Source organism: Microtus ochrogaster, linkage group LG2, assembly GCF_000317375.1.
Source record: "Microtus ochrogaster isolate Prairie Vole_2 linkage group LG2, MicOch1.0, whole genome shotgun sequence".
NCBI classification, from domain to species: Eukaryota; Metazoa; Chordata; class Mammalia; order Rodentia; family Cricetidae; genus Microtus; species Microtus ochrogaster.
The window spans coordinates 44,896,134-44,914,841 of NC_022028.1; the positions used below are offsets into that span (position 1 = coordinate 44,896,134).

General features: G+C 37.9%; 1 protein-coding gene across 1 annotated transcript in view; it reads left to right on the plus strand.

The window, feature by feature from the left end:
* The window catches only part of Pcdh15 (protocadherin related 15), a 1,155,509-nt gene that overhangs the window by 1,083,503 nt on the left and 53,298 nt on the right, over positions 1–18,708 (plus strand). The window contains exon 29 of the mRNA XM_026785470.1: positions 2,369–2,496. Coding sequence (XP_026641271.1) covers positions 2,369–2,496 — 128 coding nt within the window. The remainder of the gene's footprint in view (positions 1–2,368; positions 2,497–18,708) is intronic.

Consider the following 18,708-nt stretch of genomic DNA (forward strand, 5'->3'; position numbering starts at 1 on the left):
TTCCATTACTATGAATTGAATTGTTAATGTTGATGAATCTTTAAAACAGTACTTAATGATTAGTTTTATACCTTAAACTAGGGTATAAAGGTTAGGTACATCTACAACATCAGACCTATTTTAAGAAAGGAACACTATCATAGTTTGAAAAATAATGTCTTGAGAGACAGCTTGGTGGTTAAAGAGTGCTTCTCCTCTGGTATACCACATACCTGTACACACACACACATGCAGGCAGACCAATGTGCACATAAATTATAATAAATTATCTTTAAGCCTTTGGGAAATTCCGCATGTAATTTTTATTTTCATTCCTGAATTATAACTATAATTCCTGGAGTGTCCTAGAGGATGAGTGGGTTTATGAGTGGAAATGGGACCAACAGCAACTGCTGTGTTCTAAATGTTGCTGTTTGCTGCTTCATGCTTTCATGCAACAGCTGTCTGGGAACTGAGCAGCTCACTTAACCTTGACAGACAGACAGACTAGCACACATGTGCGCACACACGCACACACCAATGGAATTCAATGGCTACCCGCAGTTGTAAATTATTATATTTTAGTCAGAAGCTGTAAGATAATCTGACAAAAATATATTTTATAAAGCATTAAAAAAATATGGGACCTCCTGAAAATGAGAAGCTTTCTGTGAAGCAAAGGACACGGTCAACCAGACAAAACAGCAGCCTACAGAATGGGAAAAGATCTTCACCAACCCCATATCAGAGGGCTGATCTCCAAAATATACAAAGATCTCAAGAAATTGGTCATCAAGAGAACAAATAATCCATTTAAAAAAAATGGAGTACAGACCTAAACAGAGAACTCTCAACAGAAAAATCTAAAATTGCTGAAACACACTTAAGGAAATGGCCAACATCCTTAACCATTAGAGAAATGCAAATCAAAACAAGTCTGAGATTTCATCTTACGCCAGTAAGTATTGCCAAGATAAAAAAAAACACTGTTAATTAGGGAACCAATGTGAGCTAAGTACAATCTCTCTAAAACCATGATGCAGCCTAAAGTGCTGCCACCCCATGCGTGTCATGCTAAGAGCGCACAATGGAAAATCTCACTTCTGTCAGTAAAATTGAATAAACTGCTTTAGAGGAAATATAAGTAGCAGCTTGTATTTTTCTATGTACACTTATTTTAAAGATTGCTGAAACTTGCTGTGTGGGTGTTTTAGTTATTTTGTATTGTTTCCTGTGCATTTATAAATTTATACAAACGATGTTTGTGGACCATGTGCATATTACCTTAAGTCAGTGGTTCTCAACCTCCTAATGCTGCAACCCTTTAATACAAATCCTCATGTTGTGGCGACCTGCAACCATAAAATTATTATTATTTTTTTTTTTTTGGTTTTTCGAGACAGGGTTTCTCTGTGGTTTTTGGAGCCTGTCCTGGAACTAGCTCTGTAGACCAGGCTGGTCTCGAACTCACAGAGATCCACCTGCCTCTGTCTCCCGAGTGTTGGGCATAAAATTATTTTTATTGCTACTTCATGACTGTAATTAGCAACTGCTGTGAATTCTAATGTAAATATCTGTGTTTTCTGATTGTCTTCTGGGGTCAGCATATACAGTGACTTCCCCTAAAGTCCCAATCTTGAAAATACCACCACTTCCTAATATTGCCATCCAGGGGACCAAATCTCCAACATGAGAAACCTTAGGAGACAATCACACCCAACCCATAGCACCGCCATTCCCTTCATCTTCAAATTTTACCTTCTGTTTTGAGTTGTCCATAAGCCTGCTTACCTCAAAGCCCTCATGGACTGGTCCAGACCATTGAACTAAAAGAGGATCCTATCTTAAACTTATTATTTGTATATGTGCCTGCATGTATGTATACAATGTATTAAGAAATACGCAAGTAAAAATTTTGATTCTCCAGATCTTAGCTAGTCAAATATAGAAACCACATAGAATAGTATACACAGTATAGTTCCAATGAATTTTCAGTAAGCCTGTGTCCCGTAACACTGAACACTGTTATTTGGACAGCTCTTTTATTACTTTCTATGAAAGGGAAAATAAGTTAAACAAGTTAAAATGGAAAGTAAATTACTATGGCATTACCTTCAAATGGTAGCAGTTTGGAAACACTGAAAAAAAAATTGCTTAGCACCCATGAAGCCCAAGATTCAATACCTAGTCCTTCAAAAATAAAATATTAAAAATTTAACATTGCCAGTAATATTCTTATCTTTCTCCTCTTGACCTAGAATTAGGCAACACATAGGAATGACCTTCAGACAAACTACATACACCTCTTTATCTAAGAGGACAGTAATTATTACTCAGTGATTTTTATTCTAATGAACAATCACCAATAAAGATATATCTTCTTTTCCAGGCAACACAGCTAAAGTGTACATTGAGATTCAGGATGAAAACGATCACCCCCCAGTGTTTCAGAAGAAATTCTACATTGGTGGTGTGTCTGAGGATGCAAGGATGTTTGCCTCTGTGCTCAAAGTGAAGGTAGGAGAAAAAAAAAAAACTCTGATATGAAACTAGTTTGAGAGCAAAGAGCTCTGAGTTTGCCGATATGCTATAGCCTCATCATTTGTGTAAATGACATTTATACTCGGGTTAAAAACACAAAATTCTTTGTTTGTTGTCTGGTTTGGTTTGGTTTTTGAGACAGGGTTTCTGTGTATACCCTTGACTGTCCTGGCACTAACTCTGTAGACCAGGCTTGTCTTTAACTCACAGAGATCCACCTGTCTCTGCCTCCTAGGTGCTGGGATCAAAGACAAGAACCACCACCACCTGAATACAAGATTCTTAAACTACAAATTGCAATAGTCTTGTTCCTGTTGCTGTATAAAATACTCTAAAGGCAACATAATGAGAAAGAGTTACTTTCCATCTAGGTTCCAGAGAGGATAAACCCATCATGGTGGGAAGTCTTAGTAGCAGGAATAGAAGGTTCACCAGCCCAATGATCACCAGTTCAGAACCACCGAGTGGAAAGGAAGTAGAACCAAGCTGTACCATCTCAAAGCCCTCCCCTGTTACAAACTTCCTCTAAGAAGTCTCTGTCCTTTTAAATGTTCCAAAACCTCCCCAAAAGCACCTCCCTCTGGGAACCACGTCTTTAAACACATAAACCTGTAGCGAACATTTCACATTCAAACATGATATAAACTTAAATTTAATTATCCAAACTCAACACAGTTTTTATGGGGTCAACACTAAGCAACTTAGTATATTTTTACTGAAAACTGGGTCAAATTCCTTATAATATTCTACATAAAATGTTGCAATGTTTTGCCCAGCATATATTTGATTTTATTTATTTATTATTTGTTTGTTTGTTTGGTATTGTATAAGCGTGTATATGTTGCCATGGCTGAAGCTTCCATCATACATGAAAAGATCAGAGGTCACACTTCTGGAGTTTCTTCTTTCCTTCCTTCTTTATTCGGGTTTGGGAGCTTGATCTAGGTTGCCAGGTTTATACTGCAAGCACCGTTACCTGCTATGCCATCCTGACAGCCCTCTCAATGGGTTTTCATGCCTCTACTAGGATCTCTTCAGAATAACGCCATAGAATCTCCAAATGAAATTTCTAGTGACAGATGTGGAAATCATCTACTCTAGTGAAAATGACTGCCTTCTTACAACAACTTTTCAAATATCAAGTGATGTTTAAATTAGCAAAAGATAATACTCATAAACACTGCTAATTTTAGTACTCTACTAAAAGTTTTTTAAGTCTCTTCATATTCAGAAAAGAATTGGAAAACTACATATATAGTGTAGAGAATGCTCAAGTTTCAGATTGATGCTTTCAGTTTTTCTCTGATATCCACAAATACATCTAGAGAGATCTAAAATGCTCTTGGATATTTTCAGTTGTTTTGTTATTATGCAATAATTTTTTTGATGTTTTCTTCTTATTAGCGTAAGAGTTAGATTCTTAGTTCACTGTAGATTACTGGTTATGGTTATGTTTCTGAGATCTCCTTAACAACCACTTTAACAGCTATACACTAAATATATAAACTCCTTTTGATCCCTGGCAAGCTCGGCTTTGGCATTCCTGAGCTCTGTTCATTAGAAGCCGTCTTTCTTCCCCATGAGCAGGACCTCCGCGATCAGTCTTAATGCTTCTGGCTGCTTTCAGCACCTATCTAACACCTTCAGTAACAAAGAGAAATTTCAGTCAAGCCCACAATCAAATGTAAGGGCAATGCCAAGAAGGGAGAGTAAACACTCCAGAGCCTATGAGTTCTAAGGGATCTAGAGAAAAACGAAAGTCTTTGTGTTTGTGTGGGAAACACTCACAAGAGATCAACTGCTTCATGGAAATCAGTGTTTGACCCTGAGACAAAACCCAGGGATGGAAAGACTAAGCAGAGCTTAGCAATACACTGATGGACAGATCTGATGAAGTAATTCAGTTAGGAGAACACAGACTGCACTGTGGATCTAAAGGAAGGAACAAGTTCAATTACTGAAAGAACATTTTTTTTTTTACACAGCAGATAACGCTCGTGCAGCAAGGCAGATAGGTCAGACTGGAACATATATAGGATCCTCTATTGCAGGGCGGCCAGTGAGTGCAAAAGCAGTGGATGGTGACAGGAGGCAAGGGACGGATGAGCCAACGGAGAAGTCTTTGTTGGTCAGCACAGTTGCTGCTCTCAGTCTGGAATCCAGAAATCGTTTTTTTCCCCTTTTTTAGCCCAGTATTCACAACTTAAAGCAGTTCTCAATTCGTACGTGGGGTGGGAAAATATTATTTAAAAAAAATCTCACTGAATTGGGGACTACTCTCCTGGGAGGTTTGAGGGGAAAAAATGGTTTTAAAATGAGAAATCCCGCGGGAATAGGATAGGGGCTTCTAAGCCACTTGCTGGTATATATTAGAGTAATGCCGGATTTCATCTACTAGGAATAAAAGTTATTTTTTAGCCTGCCATAAAATTCAAAATACGAAAAGTTACACCTTTCAAAAGATGCTGCCAGGAAAATAATAAGGAAGAGGAAAAAAAACAAAGTCGCATAAAATAGAACCGACAGGGTAAGATGGGGCTTTGAAAAAGCAGGAAGGCAAGCTGAACTGCCTGAGAAGTTGGAGCGTGGACTCGAGCTAACACTTCGAATATGCTGTATGAAGATAACGCAGTAGGATAACTGGTGGAATAAATTGCCCAGTGTGTGTTGGGAAATCAGGAAGCTGTGTATCTGCTCTCCACTGAAGCGTCTAATACACTAACAGGCCTGCTGGGCACTCATGCTGAAGGAGTAAGTGGACTATTTTCCTACTCGGCGCTAAATATACAGAACTAGCTTTCTATCCTCCTCCAAAAAAATAACATAAATAACATTCTAGTTAATGAGACAAAAAGAAAGAAAGACAGAGGAGAAGCAGTAGTTAACTCTGCATGGGAATACCATCTAATGTGATCTTACCACATGTTTATACTGCACTGAGTCGAATATAATCATCTGAAATAGGGGGAAAGGTGACTCTAAATTATTTGCCTCCATGGGACAGTTAGGAGGGTGTGTTTGGCTTTTACCTGCTTAGACTGTCTAATTTTATTCCAGTGTCTATCCTCTTGGGGTCTTCTGCCTCGGAAGAGGCTAAGCCTGCTCTTAAACCTGGCCAGCCTGAGCCAAGCACCCTCGTCCTGCTGTAAATGATACCTGTGGACATGGGAGTCCCACTTGTTTTGCATATGTGTTCAGTGATTATGCAGCCTCCTGAGAAGATCACGAGACAGTGTTTCACATGGCAATGGAGTCTTCCTTCTGACTTGGAAAACAATTGTTGGGTTGCATTAGAAGGTCGCAGGAGATAAAGACTGATCGGCCTGAGCAGCACTCGCTGCGGTTTAAGGCTGACATGTTTGTCACGAAGGGTTCAGCCACATTGATGTCCGCCGGCAACATGTAATCAGTCATTCCAACGGCAGAGTGGGAGGGAAGTCCCAATACTTTTTCCTCGTCAGTCTTTAATGCAAGTCATTAGCATCACTTAGGAATCTCACTCACGCTGGGATAGAGTTCCTGCCCCAGTACCACCACAAAGGTTAGAGTTGTACCAGAGTAACTTAAAGCAAGAACTAGCACAGGTGTGCACAAACATGCACGTAACAATGTCAATCGAAAAAAGATAAAAACTGGGAGCAAAGCCTATATGCCCGTCTATGCGTGAACGGATTGAACAACTCGAGTCTGTACATATGATGCAATGTTATTCAGTCCTAAAGGGAAGTAAAATCTGACATGTAGACTACCCTGGATAAATACTGATGATGCGTGATGTCCGCTGAAACAGTAGACTTCCAGGAAATGACAGTGGTGTAACTCCATGGAAGGTATGTCAGCAGGCTGTGCAGGCTGCTGATCTGATGTTTCTACACATCTGAACTGTTTTACTTCTGGGTACACATTATTTCAAATATTACACTAAACATTTTTTTTGATGTGTTTATAGTAGATCTTGGAGTAAATGGTAGTTGACTCATGTTAAAATGTTCCACATAAATTATAAGCAGTGCTGAATTTTGACTTTTAGATTACTGGGGCCTTAAGTCTAAAGAGGATGTTTAAAGGGGTTAAAAAAGGTTGAGAAAAAAAATGGTTGGAAGATCAGGCCCCCCTAAACTAGAGTTACAGATGCTTGTGAGTCACCATGTAGGTGCTGGGAATCAAACCCAGGACATCTAGAAGAATAATAGGTGCTCTTAACCTCTGAGCCATCTTTCCAGTTATTTTTTAAGGAATATATGTATTAATTTCTGTTAGCAGACAGAAGTAGAGGGCTATAAGGGTTGGCATGTATGCTCATACTTAATAGTTGATGTCACAACATTCTCCAAATCTTTGCACAAATTAACATCCAACCTTTTAGCAGTACCTTCGATTGTCTCCCAAAAAAATTTCAGTCTATTCTTGATATTTAACCATTGGATGGGCATATAATGGTTTCTTATGATTTGTTCTAATTCATTCACATTGATACAATTTAAATGCCTCTTTATACATCTAAAATGCCTTAGTATTAATCTTGTGGGAGTGACACCATGGATGGCTGGTGGTGGAGGTCAGAGGACAATGTTGTGCAATCAGATCTTTCCTTCCACCTTCACATGAGTTCCAAACTCAAACCTGCCAGGCTAGAGGGGTCAGTGCCTTCAGCTACCGAGCTGGATCATCAGCACCCTTCCTAAAAATTCAACACTACTCTGTCCTCTTCATCCAAAGCCTACTCCAATGTCCTTGCAAATCTCATTCTTGTGATAACTATTGTTGATTTATGTGCCCTGCATTTCCTCTTTACCCTCCTCCCACCTTCTTCTGTTTTTACCTCCCTTCCCCTCCCTAAAGCATCCCCTCCTTCCCATTTCCCCGGTCAGATCATGTAGACTCTACGATTTCCTTCTCTGTTGCTACCCAACACCCTTATACCGGCAATGGTTCTGTTTTACTGGCTTCTACAGTTATTCCACGATATATATTTGTATCACAAGATTTGGAGCTAGGATCCTCTAATAAGAGAGAACATTGGATGTGTGACTTTGGGCTCACTCAATATCATTTTCTCTAGTCCCATCCAATCGCCTACAAAGTTCATGATTTTGTTTTTCTCTACAGCTGATTAGTATTCCCATAGTGTATACATACCAAATTTTGTTGAAGATACTGTATTTGCTTCAGTGTATGTTTTTGGCATCTTTGTCAAAATTGAATGGCTGAAGTTACATGTGCTTATAATTGTGTCTTCAGTTTTGTTCCATTGGTCTACATGTCTGTTTTTGTGCCAGTATCATATTGTTGTTTGTTTGTTTTGATTTCTTACCATAATTCCTTTTGCTTCTTTGAGAATTTCACATCATGCAACCTAATCCCACTCACCTCTGAGTTCCTCCATGTCTACCCTTCACCCCCTGCAGTGTGCCCCCTAAAAGAACACCTTCCAAAATTAATTAAAAACAAAATAAACAAAAAACACCTTCCTCTGTCTTTCCAACACTTCTTCATTCATCCTAGTGGTACCAGGAGCTGCTTTGGTGGTCACACAGTGTACTCTTTTGTCCAATCAGCCTCATCAGCAAAATGTTCATTGCAATGAGTGATTGGTCTGAGTCAAGGCCTCTGACACACCATCATCACTGGACAAAAACAGTATTTTATTGATTACTTTAATCTATATTCACCAGAGATATCAGCCTATAGTTTTCTGTTATTGTAGTTGTTGCTATTTTTACCTGCTTTGGGTATTGGAGTAATACTGGATTTGAAGAGTTTATAAGTGCTGCTTCTCTTTCTTTCTTCTCCTTTTTCTTATCTTTAATTTTTTTAAAGAGTTGAGGCAGAACTGGCTGTACATCTTCTTTGAATGTCTGGTAGAGTTCTGCTGTTAATCTACCTGGTCCTAGACTTTTTAGCTGGAAGGCTTTTTATTACTACTTCAATCTCATTTGTTATGGGTCTGTTTAAGTCATTGACTTCATGGTTTAATTTTAATGGTTTGACTAGACCTAGAAATCTAGGTTTTCCAGCTTTAGAAAGTTTTTTTTTTTGAAATATCACCTTATAAAACTGTGAATTTCTTCAATACCAATTGTAATATTTCCCTGTTCATTTCTGATCCTACTAATTTGGGTCATTTTTTTCTTTTTATTAGTTGGGCAATGGGTCTGTGAATTTTGTTTATCTTCTCAAAGAAACAGTTCTTAGATTTGTTGATTCTTTATATTGTTTTTTTTTTGTTTCTACTTTGTTGATTTCTGCTCTGATATTTTATTATTTGTTGCCACCGATTGGTTCTGGATTTGATTTGTTCTTTTTTTTTGTTACTGACTTTTGGGTTTCACTATTATTGCAGTATTTCTCTGTGCTCTTTAAAGTTTTTATAAGTATAGGCACTAAGAGCTATACATTTCTCTTGTTGGAATGCCTTCAGTATGTACCAGGGGTTTTGTTATGTAGTATTTTCATTTTCATTTTCTTCTAGAAAGTTTTTATTTTGATTTTTAATATCTTCTTTGATTCACTCATCATTAAGTAATGAGTTATTTAATCTGCATGGATTTGCTTATTTTTCAGAGGTTTCTTTTTGTCTGCCAATTTTAAGTTTGCTGCACTGTGATCAGATGGAATACAGGGAATTACTTTAAACTCTTTGAACTTGTACAGAATTGTTTTGTGTCCCAGAAAGTGGAAGAAAAGATTTCATGTGCTACTGAATAGAATGTGTATTCTTTGGTGTTTAGGCAGAAAATTCTATAGACATCTGTTAATTTCATTTGATGTATGATGTCAATTAATTTGGATGTTTCTCTTTTTTTTTTTTGTCCAGATGATCTGTCTATTGGAGAAAGTGGGTATCAAAATCACCTACTCTTGATGGACTGATGTTAATCTGCATCTATGTGTCTTCTTTGAACTCCTTGAGTTCATTAGGGCATTTTATAATTGTTCTTTTAAACCAGTCTCCTAGAGTTCATCTAGATAATTGCATTTGCAAGCATGTCTGCAGGACTGTCAGCTTTAGAGAAAAGATACTGACTTTATCTTTCATACTGTTGATATTCCTAGGATGAGATCTGGGCATGTAAACTCCCTTTGTTGGTTCTGAGTTTATGATTTATAAAGCATATTGAGGAAGGAGAAAAGATGTGGGGGTGGTGTGGGTCTATAGGTTGAAAATATTTGGGGTGGAATTAAATCAGATGGACAGATGAGACTAGGCTGGTATTCAGGATGTGTTGCCTGTTCCAAGCCTTGAGTATGACAGTGGATAAGTCTGAATACAATGGCTGTATATGATGTAAGAGACAAGGAAAGTCCTGTGATTTGACAGATAGGTTGGAAGGATCCTGGCCCCAAACTGGATCTCCTTTATAATGAAGGCCAGACTGCTCCACTGGGTGTGAGTGCCAGGCAAAGCTGATGAACTGGGGAAAGGGAATGGATGAGGAAGGAGGTCAGGGGTACTCACTGGGCCAGACCCTGAAGGCAAACATGGAAAGAAGTCTGAGTATGCAGTGGGGTGGTGGAGGCAATACAGAGAGACTTGTCAGTGGTTACAGGAAGGGAAGGTGTTGGCGGAAGCCTAAAGTTCTGCTAAATCCCAAGCAGAGTCAGTCGTCAGTCTGACTGAGTCAAGGCAAGGATATGGGTCCTATGCTGTACATCGGGGAATGTGGGAAATCTGGGTACCTTGTAGGTGGTAGAGGTGGTCAAGAAGGAACTCGTGGGTAACTGCAGGCAAGGCAGGTCCTTAGCTGTGACACAGGTCAGACTAGGCTGAGACACAGGGAGTAAGACCCCCCCAGAAGGCTAGAGGACAGGGACTGCAAAGTGCCAGGATACTGGCTGTGGGGCACAAAGTAGATCCGGAGGGTTGTGGAAAAGAGAGGAAGGAGTGGTAGGGGTACCCACTAGGCTGAACTCTGGAGGAGAACGTGGGGTAAAGTGGCAGAGGTGATGCAAAGAGATTTGTGGGTGAATGAAAATAGGGTGGGTCTTGGAAAAGATAAAAACTTTAACATTTCTAAAGCAGAAAAGAGCATCAATTTATGAATTTTTAAGGGTCTTCTTATATCATCCCTAATAGACACGAGGTTTAAAAAAAAACTGTTTTTTTTGTTGTTGTTTTGTTTTGTTTTCAGAGTAAAGGTATATAAGAAAGTCCTGAACATCAGAAAAATTGTCTTTCATGAACATAAAATAAATTATCTATAAAACTTGGAAAAACAAAAAAAGCAATCTTTTCTCTCACTAATGAATCACGGTGTAATCTTTTCTGCCCCCTCCTGTGCATATTAATTGTATGTTACATGAATAATCATCAAGGAAATTAGGGACATCTAATGAGAAAAGCAGAAGTTTTGCAGAAAACCCACATCTCACCTACGCTGATGAGTGTCTGCTTAGCAGTAAATGCAATTAGAACCTTGAATTACAGCCCCACAGCTCATCTACGGGAGCTGCAGTACAGACAAGGTCATCTGCAACTCATTTCCTTCCACACTTAAGTCCTGCTTTGTCTTAAAAAGGAGGCATATAAAAGAATCTGCTTGTTTACTCTAATTCATACTAGAGTTTGACAGTGTGCATAGACAAGAAAATAATAAACAGTATTAGATGGGGGGGCAATGCATGCATATGTGCATGCATGTGTGTGTTGGAGGCTGCATGTGTATGAGTATATGGTAACCAGAGATCAATATTGGTTATCTTGTTCAATTTCTCTCTACTTTATTTTTTAAGACAATTTCTCACTGAAACTGAACTCACCAATTAGGCTAAACTGTCTGACCAATGGGTCCAAGGGATCCTTTTGTCTCTGTTTCCTTGGAACTGGAATTATAAACATGTGTGCCCATACCTATTGTAGGGAGATTGTTCTAAGGAGGGGGGCTGCTTGTTCATCCTGGCTGCCCGGCTAGATTAGCCCCGAAATAACCACACAGAAACTGTATTAAATTAAATCACTGCTTGGCCTATTAGCTCTAGTTTCTTATTGGCTAAGATTTACGTCTTAATTTAACCCATTTCTATTCATCTGTGCACCGCCATGTGCCAGTGGCTTACTGGCAAAGCATGTCTATCTCCAGTGGTGGATCCATGGCATCTCTCTCAACTCTGCCTTTCTTTCTCCCAACATTCAGTTCTGTCTCCCTGCCTACCTAAGTTCTACCCTATCAAGAGGCCCAAAGCAGTTTCTTTATTAACCAATAAAAGCAACATGAAGACAGCAGGACCTCCTACACCACATACCTGGCTTTTACATGGGGGTTTGGGGTCCAACTGAGTCCTCAGGTTCTGATGGCAAGTACGTTATCAACTAAACCACACACCACACAGGCCAACTACAAGATAATAATTTTAATAAAATCTGTCAATCCATTGCAAGAATTTTCTCACTGTAAAAGACGGAACCTCTTAGTAATCTTCAGCCTGTCTCATGATCTTGTAGGTTTGACTAATGAACAAATAGCATTTCTGCCTTGCTGTCAAGAGAAAGCTCTTCTTTATGTTTGGTTCTTTACTACCTATTGCAGGGCTCAGAAATGCCATGTACAGGATGGGTCTGTAATTCTGCAATATTGAAAGAAACCTATTAATGAAGTGTCTAGCTAGGTCCCGTTTACTCTACATCCTAAGATTATCATATATTTCCTCAGATATTCCTCAAATATCATCCATTGTTCCTTCCTTTTGTGCAGTACTGTCGCTCAGCATTGAGTCACCCCAACCATCATCAGGACCAATCCCTGTGGATTTGGCTGGAGAATGTTTGAACCACAGCGAGCTCATCAAAGGCAGTTAGATAGAAAACAGGTCAGCAAATCCTCTCTGTGGGGCAAATCAAAACAGTCAAACTTGAGAACCAAAATTTACAATTGTAATAACATGTGGGATTTTTTTCCCCCTTAAATGTCATGATGTGTCTGTCCTTTTGCCCCCAAATACTCTGAGGTACATATCCTCAGGAATGAGACTTGTCACACCTGCTGGCTTTTCATCTCTTAGTTTTTTCCCATTGTTTCACTCTGAACTCTCGTTTCCCTTTGACACTGAGGTACATTGTTTAAAAGTGGTTCTAAGAGGAAAGCTTGTACTATAAATGCCTATATTTAAAAAACAGAGAAATTTAAAATAAATAATAATAAGGCTCAAGGTTCTAGAAAATCTAGATCAAGCAAACCTAAATCAATAAGCAGCGACAGTAACGATAACAGCACAAAGGAATGAATGACAGAAAAGGAATCCAGAGTGAAGAGTTGCTTCTCTGAAAAGATAAGCAATATTGGCAAGCCCTTATCCAAACTAATCAAAAGCAAGAAAAGACCCAATATATACAAATACAGATGAAGCGAGACATTAAAACAGACAGCTGGGAGATTCAGGGCATAATTAATGCATACTATGAAAACCTGTAGTCTAATAAATTTAAAACTCTAGGAAAAAGTTAATTTTCCAGACATATAAACCTAACAGATTAAGCAAAGACCATTGACATAACATAAACATGCTCATAACAAGCATCAAGTTTGATCCCCAGGCTTCATATCTGAGTTCTTCCAGATCTCAAAAATAAATTTTTCCCAATTAATGCACAAAATAAAATAGAAGGAATACACAGAATTTATTTCACATGGCTGACCATGCTCCCCTATCAAAATCATACAAGAATTTAGCAATAAAAGAAAATGATAGGCTAATTTCCAAAATGTACATTGTTAAAAAAAAACTTTCAATACTTATAAACTGAATTCAACAATGCATAATAAAAAGTCTTCCACATGACCAAGTGAACTTCCTTTTAGTGATTAAATGGTGCTTCAATACAGAAAATCAATTAATGTATTACAAAATTTTAATAAACTCAAGGGCATAAATCACATGATCATCTCAACGAAGAAAAAAAGCTTTTAATAAAAAGTCCAGCATACCTCCATGATAAAAAACCTGGAATAAATCAAGAATAAAGGGAACATACCTCAACATAGTAAATTCTGCTTATAGAAAATCTATAGCCAACATAATACTAAATAGGGAAAAATTTAATGCATTGCCATTAAAATTAGGAATGAAATAAGACTATCTACTTCCTACATAAAACCCTTGAAATCTTAGCTAGAAAAATGAGAAGTAAAATTATTTCTATTTATGGACAATTTGATCTGGTACATAAAGATTCTAAAGATTCTGCCACTCAACACTTAGAACCAAAAAACACCTTCAACAATGTAGCAGGAAAACATAATCAGTATACCATATTTATAATATCATAGTAAGAAGCTTATTGTCTGTACACCAACAATGAATATGCTGAGAAAACGGACAGAAAACCTATCCTATTCATAATAGCTTCAAAACTGGAAAATGTAGGAATAAGCCTAGCCAAGGAAGGGAAGACTTCTGATGAAACAAATTTTTTTAAATCAATAAATTGAAGGAGGCATCAGAAAGTGGAAACATCTGCCAGGCTCAACCAGCACAAATGATGTTTGTGGAAATTGCTGTATTACCAAGCATAATCTATAGCAGTAAAGCAATTCTCACCAATATTATAATGGAATTCTTCAAAGCAATAGGAAAAACGTCCCCTGAAATGCATATGTACGCAAAGGCCAAAGACAGCAAAGCTATCCTGAACTAAAAGACCAGTGCTGGGCTTATGACAACACCTGATTTCATGTCACACGGTGGAGTCAAAGTGACAAAGAGTAATAATGGGGCAGAAATGGACTTACAGATCAATAGAATGAAAAAACAGTTTCTAGAATGGACTAATGAAATGAACAAAAAATTTACAAAGAATTAAATTCAAATGTACACTAAGCATGGGGGGATAATTCAACGCTCTTACCTACCAGTGAAATACAAATTAAAACTACGTTTTGTCCTGTCAGAATGGCCCTCACAAAAAAACCAATTGACAGCCCATGCTGGTGAGTATGCAAGAGAGGGAATCATTCACTCCACTGTCAAGAATATTATCAAACCCCTCATTTTAGGCAACCAGGGGAAGACTGAAATTATGTCATTTGCTCAACAATAGATGTAACTAGAGGTGATTATACTAAGCAAAGTGGCAAAGACAGATGTTGAGTATTTACTCTCATTTAGGGATCCAGAATAATAAGTAAAACCATACCACACACACATACACACACACACACACACACACACACACACACACACACACCACATACACACTACGTAGTTAAAGAGACAGTTGTAGAAAAGGGAGGGCATGGGGTAAATATTGTCAAAGTCCATGACATATTTGCACTTTAAAGAATTGTTTGCAAAGTAGATGCAGGAATAGCTATGCACAATGAATATTTGCCAAAATAAAACCTTAGAATTTGATAATTCTGACTTATGCTTACCCCAAAGTTCAATCCCTTGAACCCACATGGTAGAAGGGGAGAACCAACTCGAGCAAGTATTATTCTAACCCACACAAACACACCATGGCACATTTATAAGTGTATATATGCATACCTATATACCTACATATATGTACATGCATAGATAAACAAAACGTGTGCACAAATGCCCACACACAAACACGTGCACTCATTCACTCATACACAGGTGCACACACACAAATACTTTATTGCTTGTTTTGTCTCAATGATCAAAAGATTATGAATGTCTCATAATTTGGTAAAAATTGTAAAATGGATAAATTTTAACAGAAAAGCTCTTTCTCATATATATTCATCTTCTGTTTCTTACACATGGGATTTTCCTCATCCCCAGTCAATTTCTGATTAAACCAAGAAATTTTATCAGTGTATGCTGAATGTGGTTAAGAATCCTCAAATTTCAGGTAGTGTATTTTCTGTCAATCAAAGATTATTTCATAATATTTTTTCAGTTTTAACAGCTGTTTCCTTTTAGAAAATACCATTTGTACCCAAAAATATAAAATCCATTGTGACAAAAAATGTCACTATATATTTTAACTGTATGCATTTACGTATCCATACAAACAAATGCCAGAAGGGAGGGAGGAAGGGTAGGAAGGAGGAAGGGAATGACAGAGAGAGAGAGGGGCGGGGGAACAATCTGAAATATGACCAATTTAAATGAAGGACATTTTGAATAGGCCCTGGTTTGGATAAATGTGGTCTTTATATTAAAATGTTGCAAAGAGACAGATTTTAGTGTCCTATGTACAGATAGTCCCACTCCAACCTGCAAATTAGAACTTCTTTACAATTAGTGTCACTTTCATGACACTAAAGGCTTCTTTTGGTTATCATTAGCTTCAGAGCAACAATTTAGATTCATCATGCTTTGGAATGTTCACACTGCTTTTCCAAACTAAATGGTTTAGAAATTGAATTCTATTTGTCTAGATATGTTCTTTTTTTCTGCAAAAGCTATGGTAAATGAGTTTTTCTTTATGTAATAAGATGCTCTTTTGTGATATTTAATTGATAGGCAATAAATATCAAGAGAGTGAATTCACAAAAATTCAACTTTCAGACTGAATATTCAAACTCCTTGTTGTTCTGTTTCCTTGATTTTCTATTAAATTTAGGAGTTTAAACATAAGAAGTCTTCTTATTTTTATTCTTATTCAAAATTACAGCCAATTTTGTTTTGTTTGTTTGTTTGTTTGTTTTTGTTTGTCTTTGAGATGGGATCTCTCTATGTAGCCCTGGCTGTCCCAGAACTCACAGGATGTAGACCAGGCTGGCCTCAAACTCACAGAGATCCTCCTGCCTTGGCCTCCTTGATGTTAGGATTAAAGATTATCTTTTAATGGTAACTATACTTTAAAATATATACCTGTACATGTGTGTGTTTAAGAGAAAAATGTTCTATACATTAGTAGGATGCAAATCCACCAACAATGGAAATATATTCTGTGTAATAGTAGGAAGTGAAGCTATTTGATTTGCATTTGTAAATGTTCCAGTATCTGTTTGTTGTTATTTTGCTTTAAACTTGGTTATCATTTATTTAACTCTACAGTTACCTAATGTGAACTTATTACTAGGTTTTATTAGTGTCCCAGTGTAGCCACTTTTTATTAAATGCTTGTGAAAAAATCTAGCACTGATTTTTTTTTCCTATTTAAAACATTTCTTCCTTTTTTTATAGTTTTTCGCAAAACTTTTTGAATAAGCTTGGAAATAGATCAATCTCCTTGGTATTTCTTTATCCATGTTTAATCAGAAGCTGGGCACATTGGCCGTAAAGACTTTAAAATGAAAGTTTCTTCACGTTTTCTAAAAATACAAGAGTAAAGTTAAAGTATTACTCAGAAGCCAGCTCTCTGTTCTTTTTTTGCCTCGAATAATCACAGTTTGACACCCACACCAGTGGGTGGATGTGAGGCATGAGTTTTGGGCCCTACATTCTAAATCACCTTCACTCTGTCTCGGGAAAAGCAAGGTTTCTGTGCTGCTAACGGCTGAAATGGGTCTAATTGAGAGGCTGAAGTTAAAGCCCCATTATTGGACTTTAATAGGTTTGGAAGTTCTTAGGACATCACTAATTATTTTAGTAATATTTCTGCATCCGTGGTATTCATTTAGGCAACAGAGGGGAACAGTTACTAAAGCTATTAGAAAATTAATGTCTCACCTATTCCCTGCATGATAGAAGCAATTATTTGGTGGTTGTCTCTTAATGTTGGGCACCTGTACACATTAAAAATTCCAGATGAGGTCTTAGCAATGTGTAAGTGGTTGTCTGTGTCTGAGTTTTCATTATAAAATATAATTAAAGCAAGTAGAATTGTAATATCCAAGTTTGGCTTCTTTCCAAGCAACTCCAGACATAACTTTTTGCCAACAGAAAAAATAAAAGTTAATAAATCAAGCTAACCTCTTCCTCTTGGTAACTATATCATGAACCAGGTATAACCTTTTCAGTAGAAAGAAACAGATTAAGTAATGGTGTGGGAGGTCCTTCTGTCTGTGTGTTGCTTTTCTTGGTTAGTGAATAAAGAAACTGCCTTGACCTGTTGATAGGGCAGAGTTTAGTTAGGCCGGGAAGATGGAACTGAATGCTGGAAGAAAGAAGAGCGGAGTCAGAGAGACACCATGGATCTGTGGCCGGAGCTAGATGTGCTGAAACTTTGCTGGTAGGCCACAACCTTGTGGTGATGGGGCTGGAGAGATGGCTCAGTGGTTAAGAGCATTGCCTGCCCTTCCAAAAGTCCTGAGTTCAATTCCCGGCAACCACATGGTGGCTCACAACCATCTGTAATGAGGTCTGGTGCCCTCTTGTGGCCTGCAGAGATAAATAAATAAATATTTAAAAAAATATATACAGATTAACAGAAATGAGTTAAACTAAGATGTAAGAGTTAGCCAATAAGAAGCTAGAGCTAATGGTTTTTGTAGACAGGGTTTCACTGTGTAACAGCCCTAACTGTCCTAGCACCAGTTCATGTAGACCAGGCTGGCTTCGAACTCACAGAGATCCACCTGCCTCTGCCTCCCAAGTACTGGGATTAAAGGCGCGTGCCACCACTGCCCAGCTAAAATAAAATATCAAGTAAATGATAAGATTTATACAATATATTGCTGGGGTTTTTTTCTTATCCATTCTGACATTTATAACTAAGGGATTTCATGCAAGATTAATTCTTTCTCCTGGGACAGGGTCATTAACAATTTTTACCCATCAGCAGATTCACCTAGGCTAAATCCCTGGTTCCTAGAGGCCTGGATCATTAGTGATTTTTACACATCAGCAGAGTCACTAGAGATGTATCCCTGGCTCCTAGATAGCCATCTTTGCACTACATCTTTATAAGCAGAAGTGGACAAAGGAGAACTTAGAACCTCCTATAAGGCTCTACCCTCATGCACCAATCACTATTCAAAAGGCCAGCTTCCATACACCATATTATAGGGATATTTTTAACAGCTTTGGAAAAAGCATTTGCACTTCGTTTCTGGCATGTAGGTTTATTGTTTTTTTTTCCATCTCCTTACTGCATCCAGGAAAAATTCTTAGGGTAGTTTATGTCTCATTTTCTGTTCTTTTCAGTGAGTTTTGAAATCCTGGTATTTTAACATGTTGGATAGAGTGGACTTAGAGTGAGACCCATCCTGCTTTGCTACCAGATAGCTTGTGGTTATCAATAGTTTACTGATCCCTTTGGCCTACATCATTGTCCTGTGAAATAACGGTACACTGTGAGTTGGGTCTATGCACATGAGGTGTCACACAGCGCTG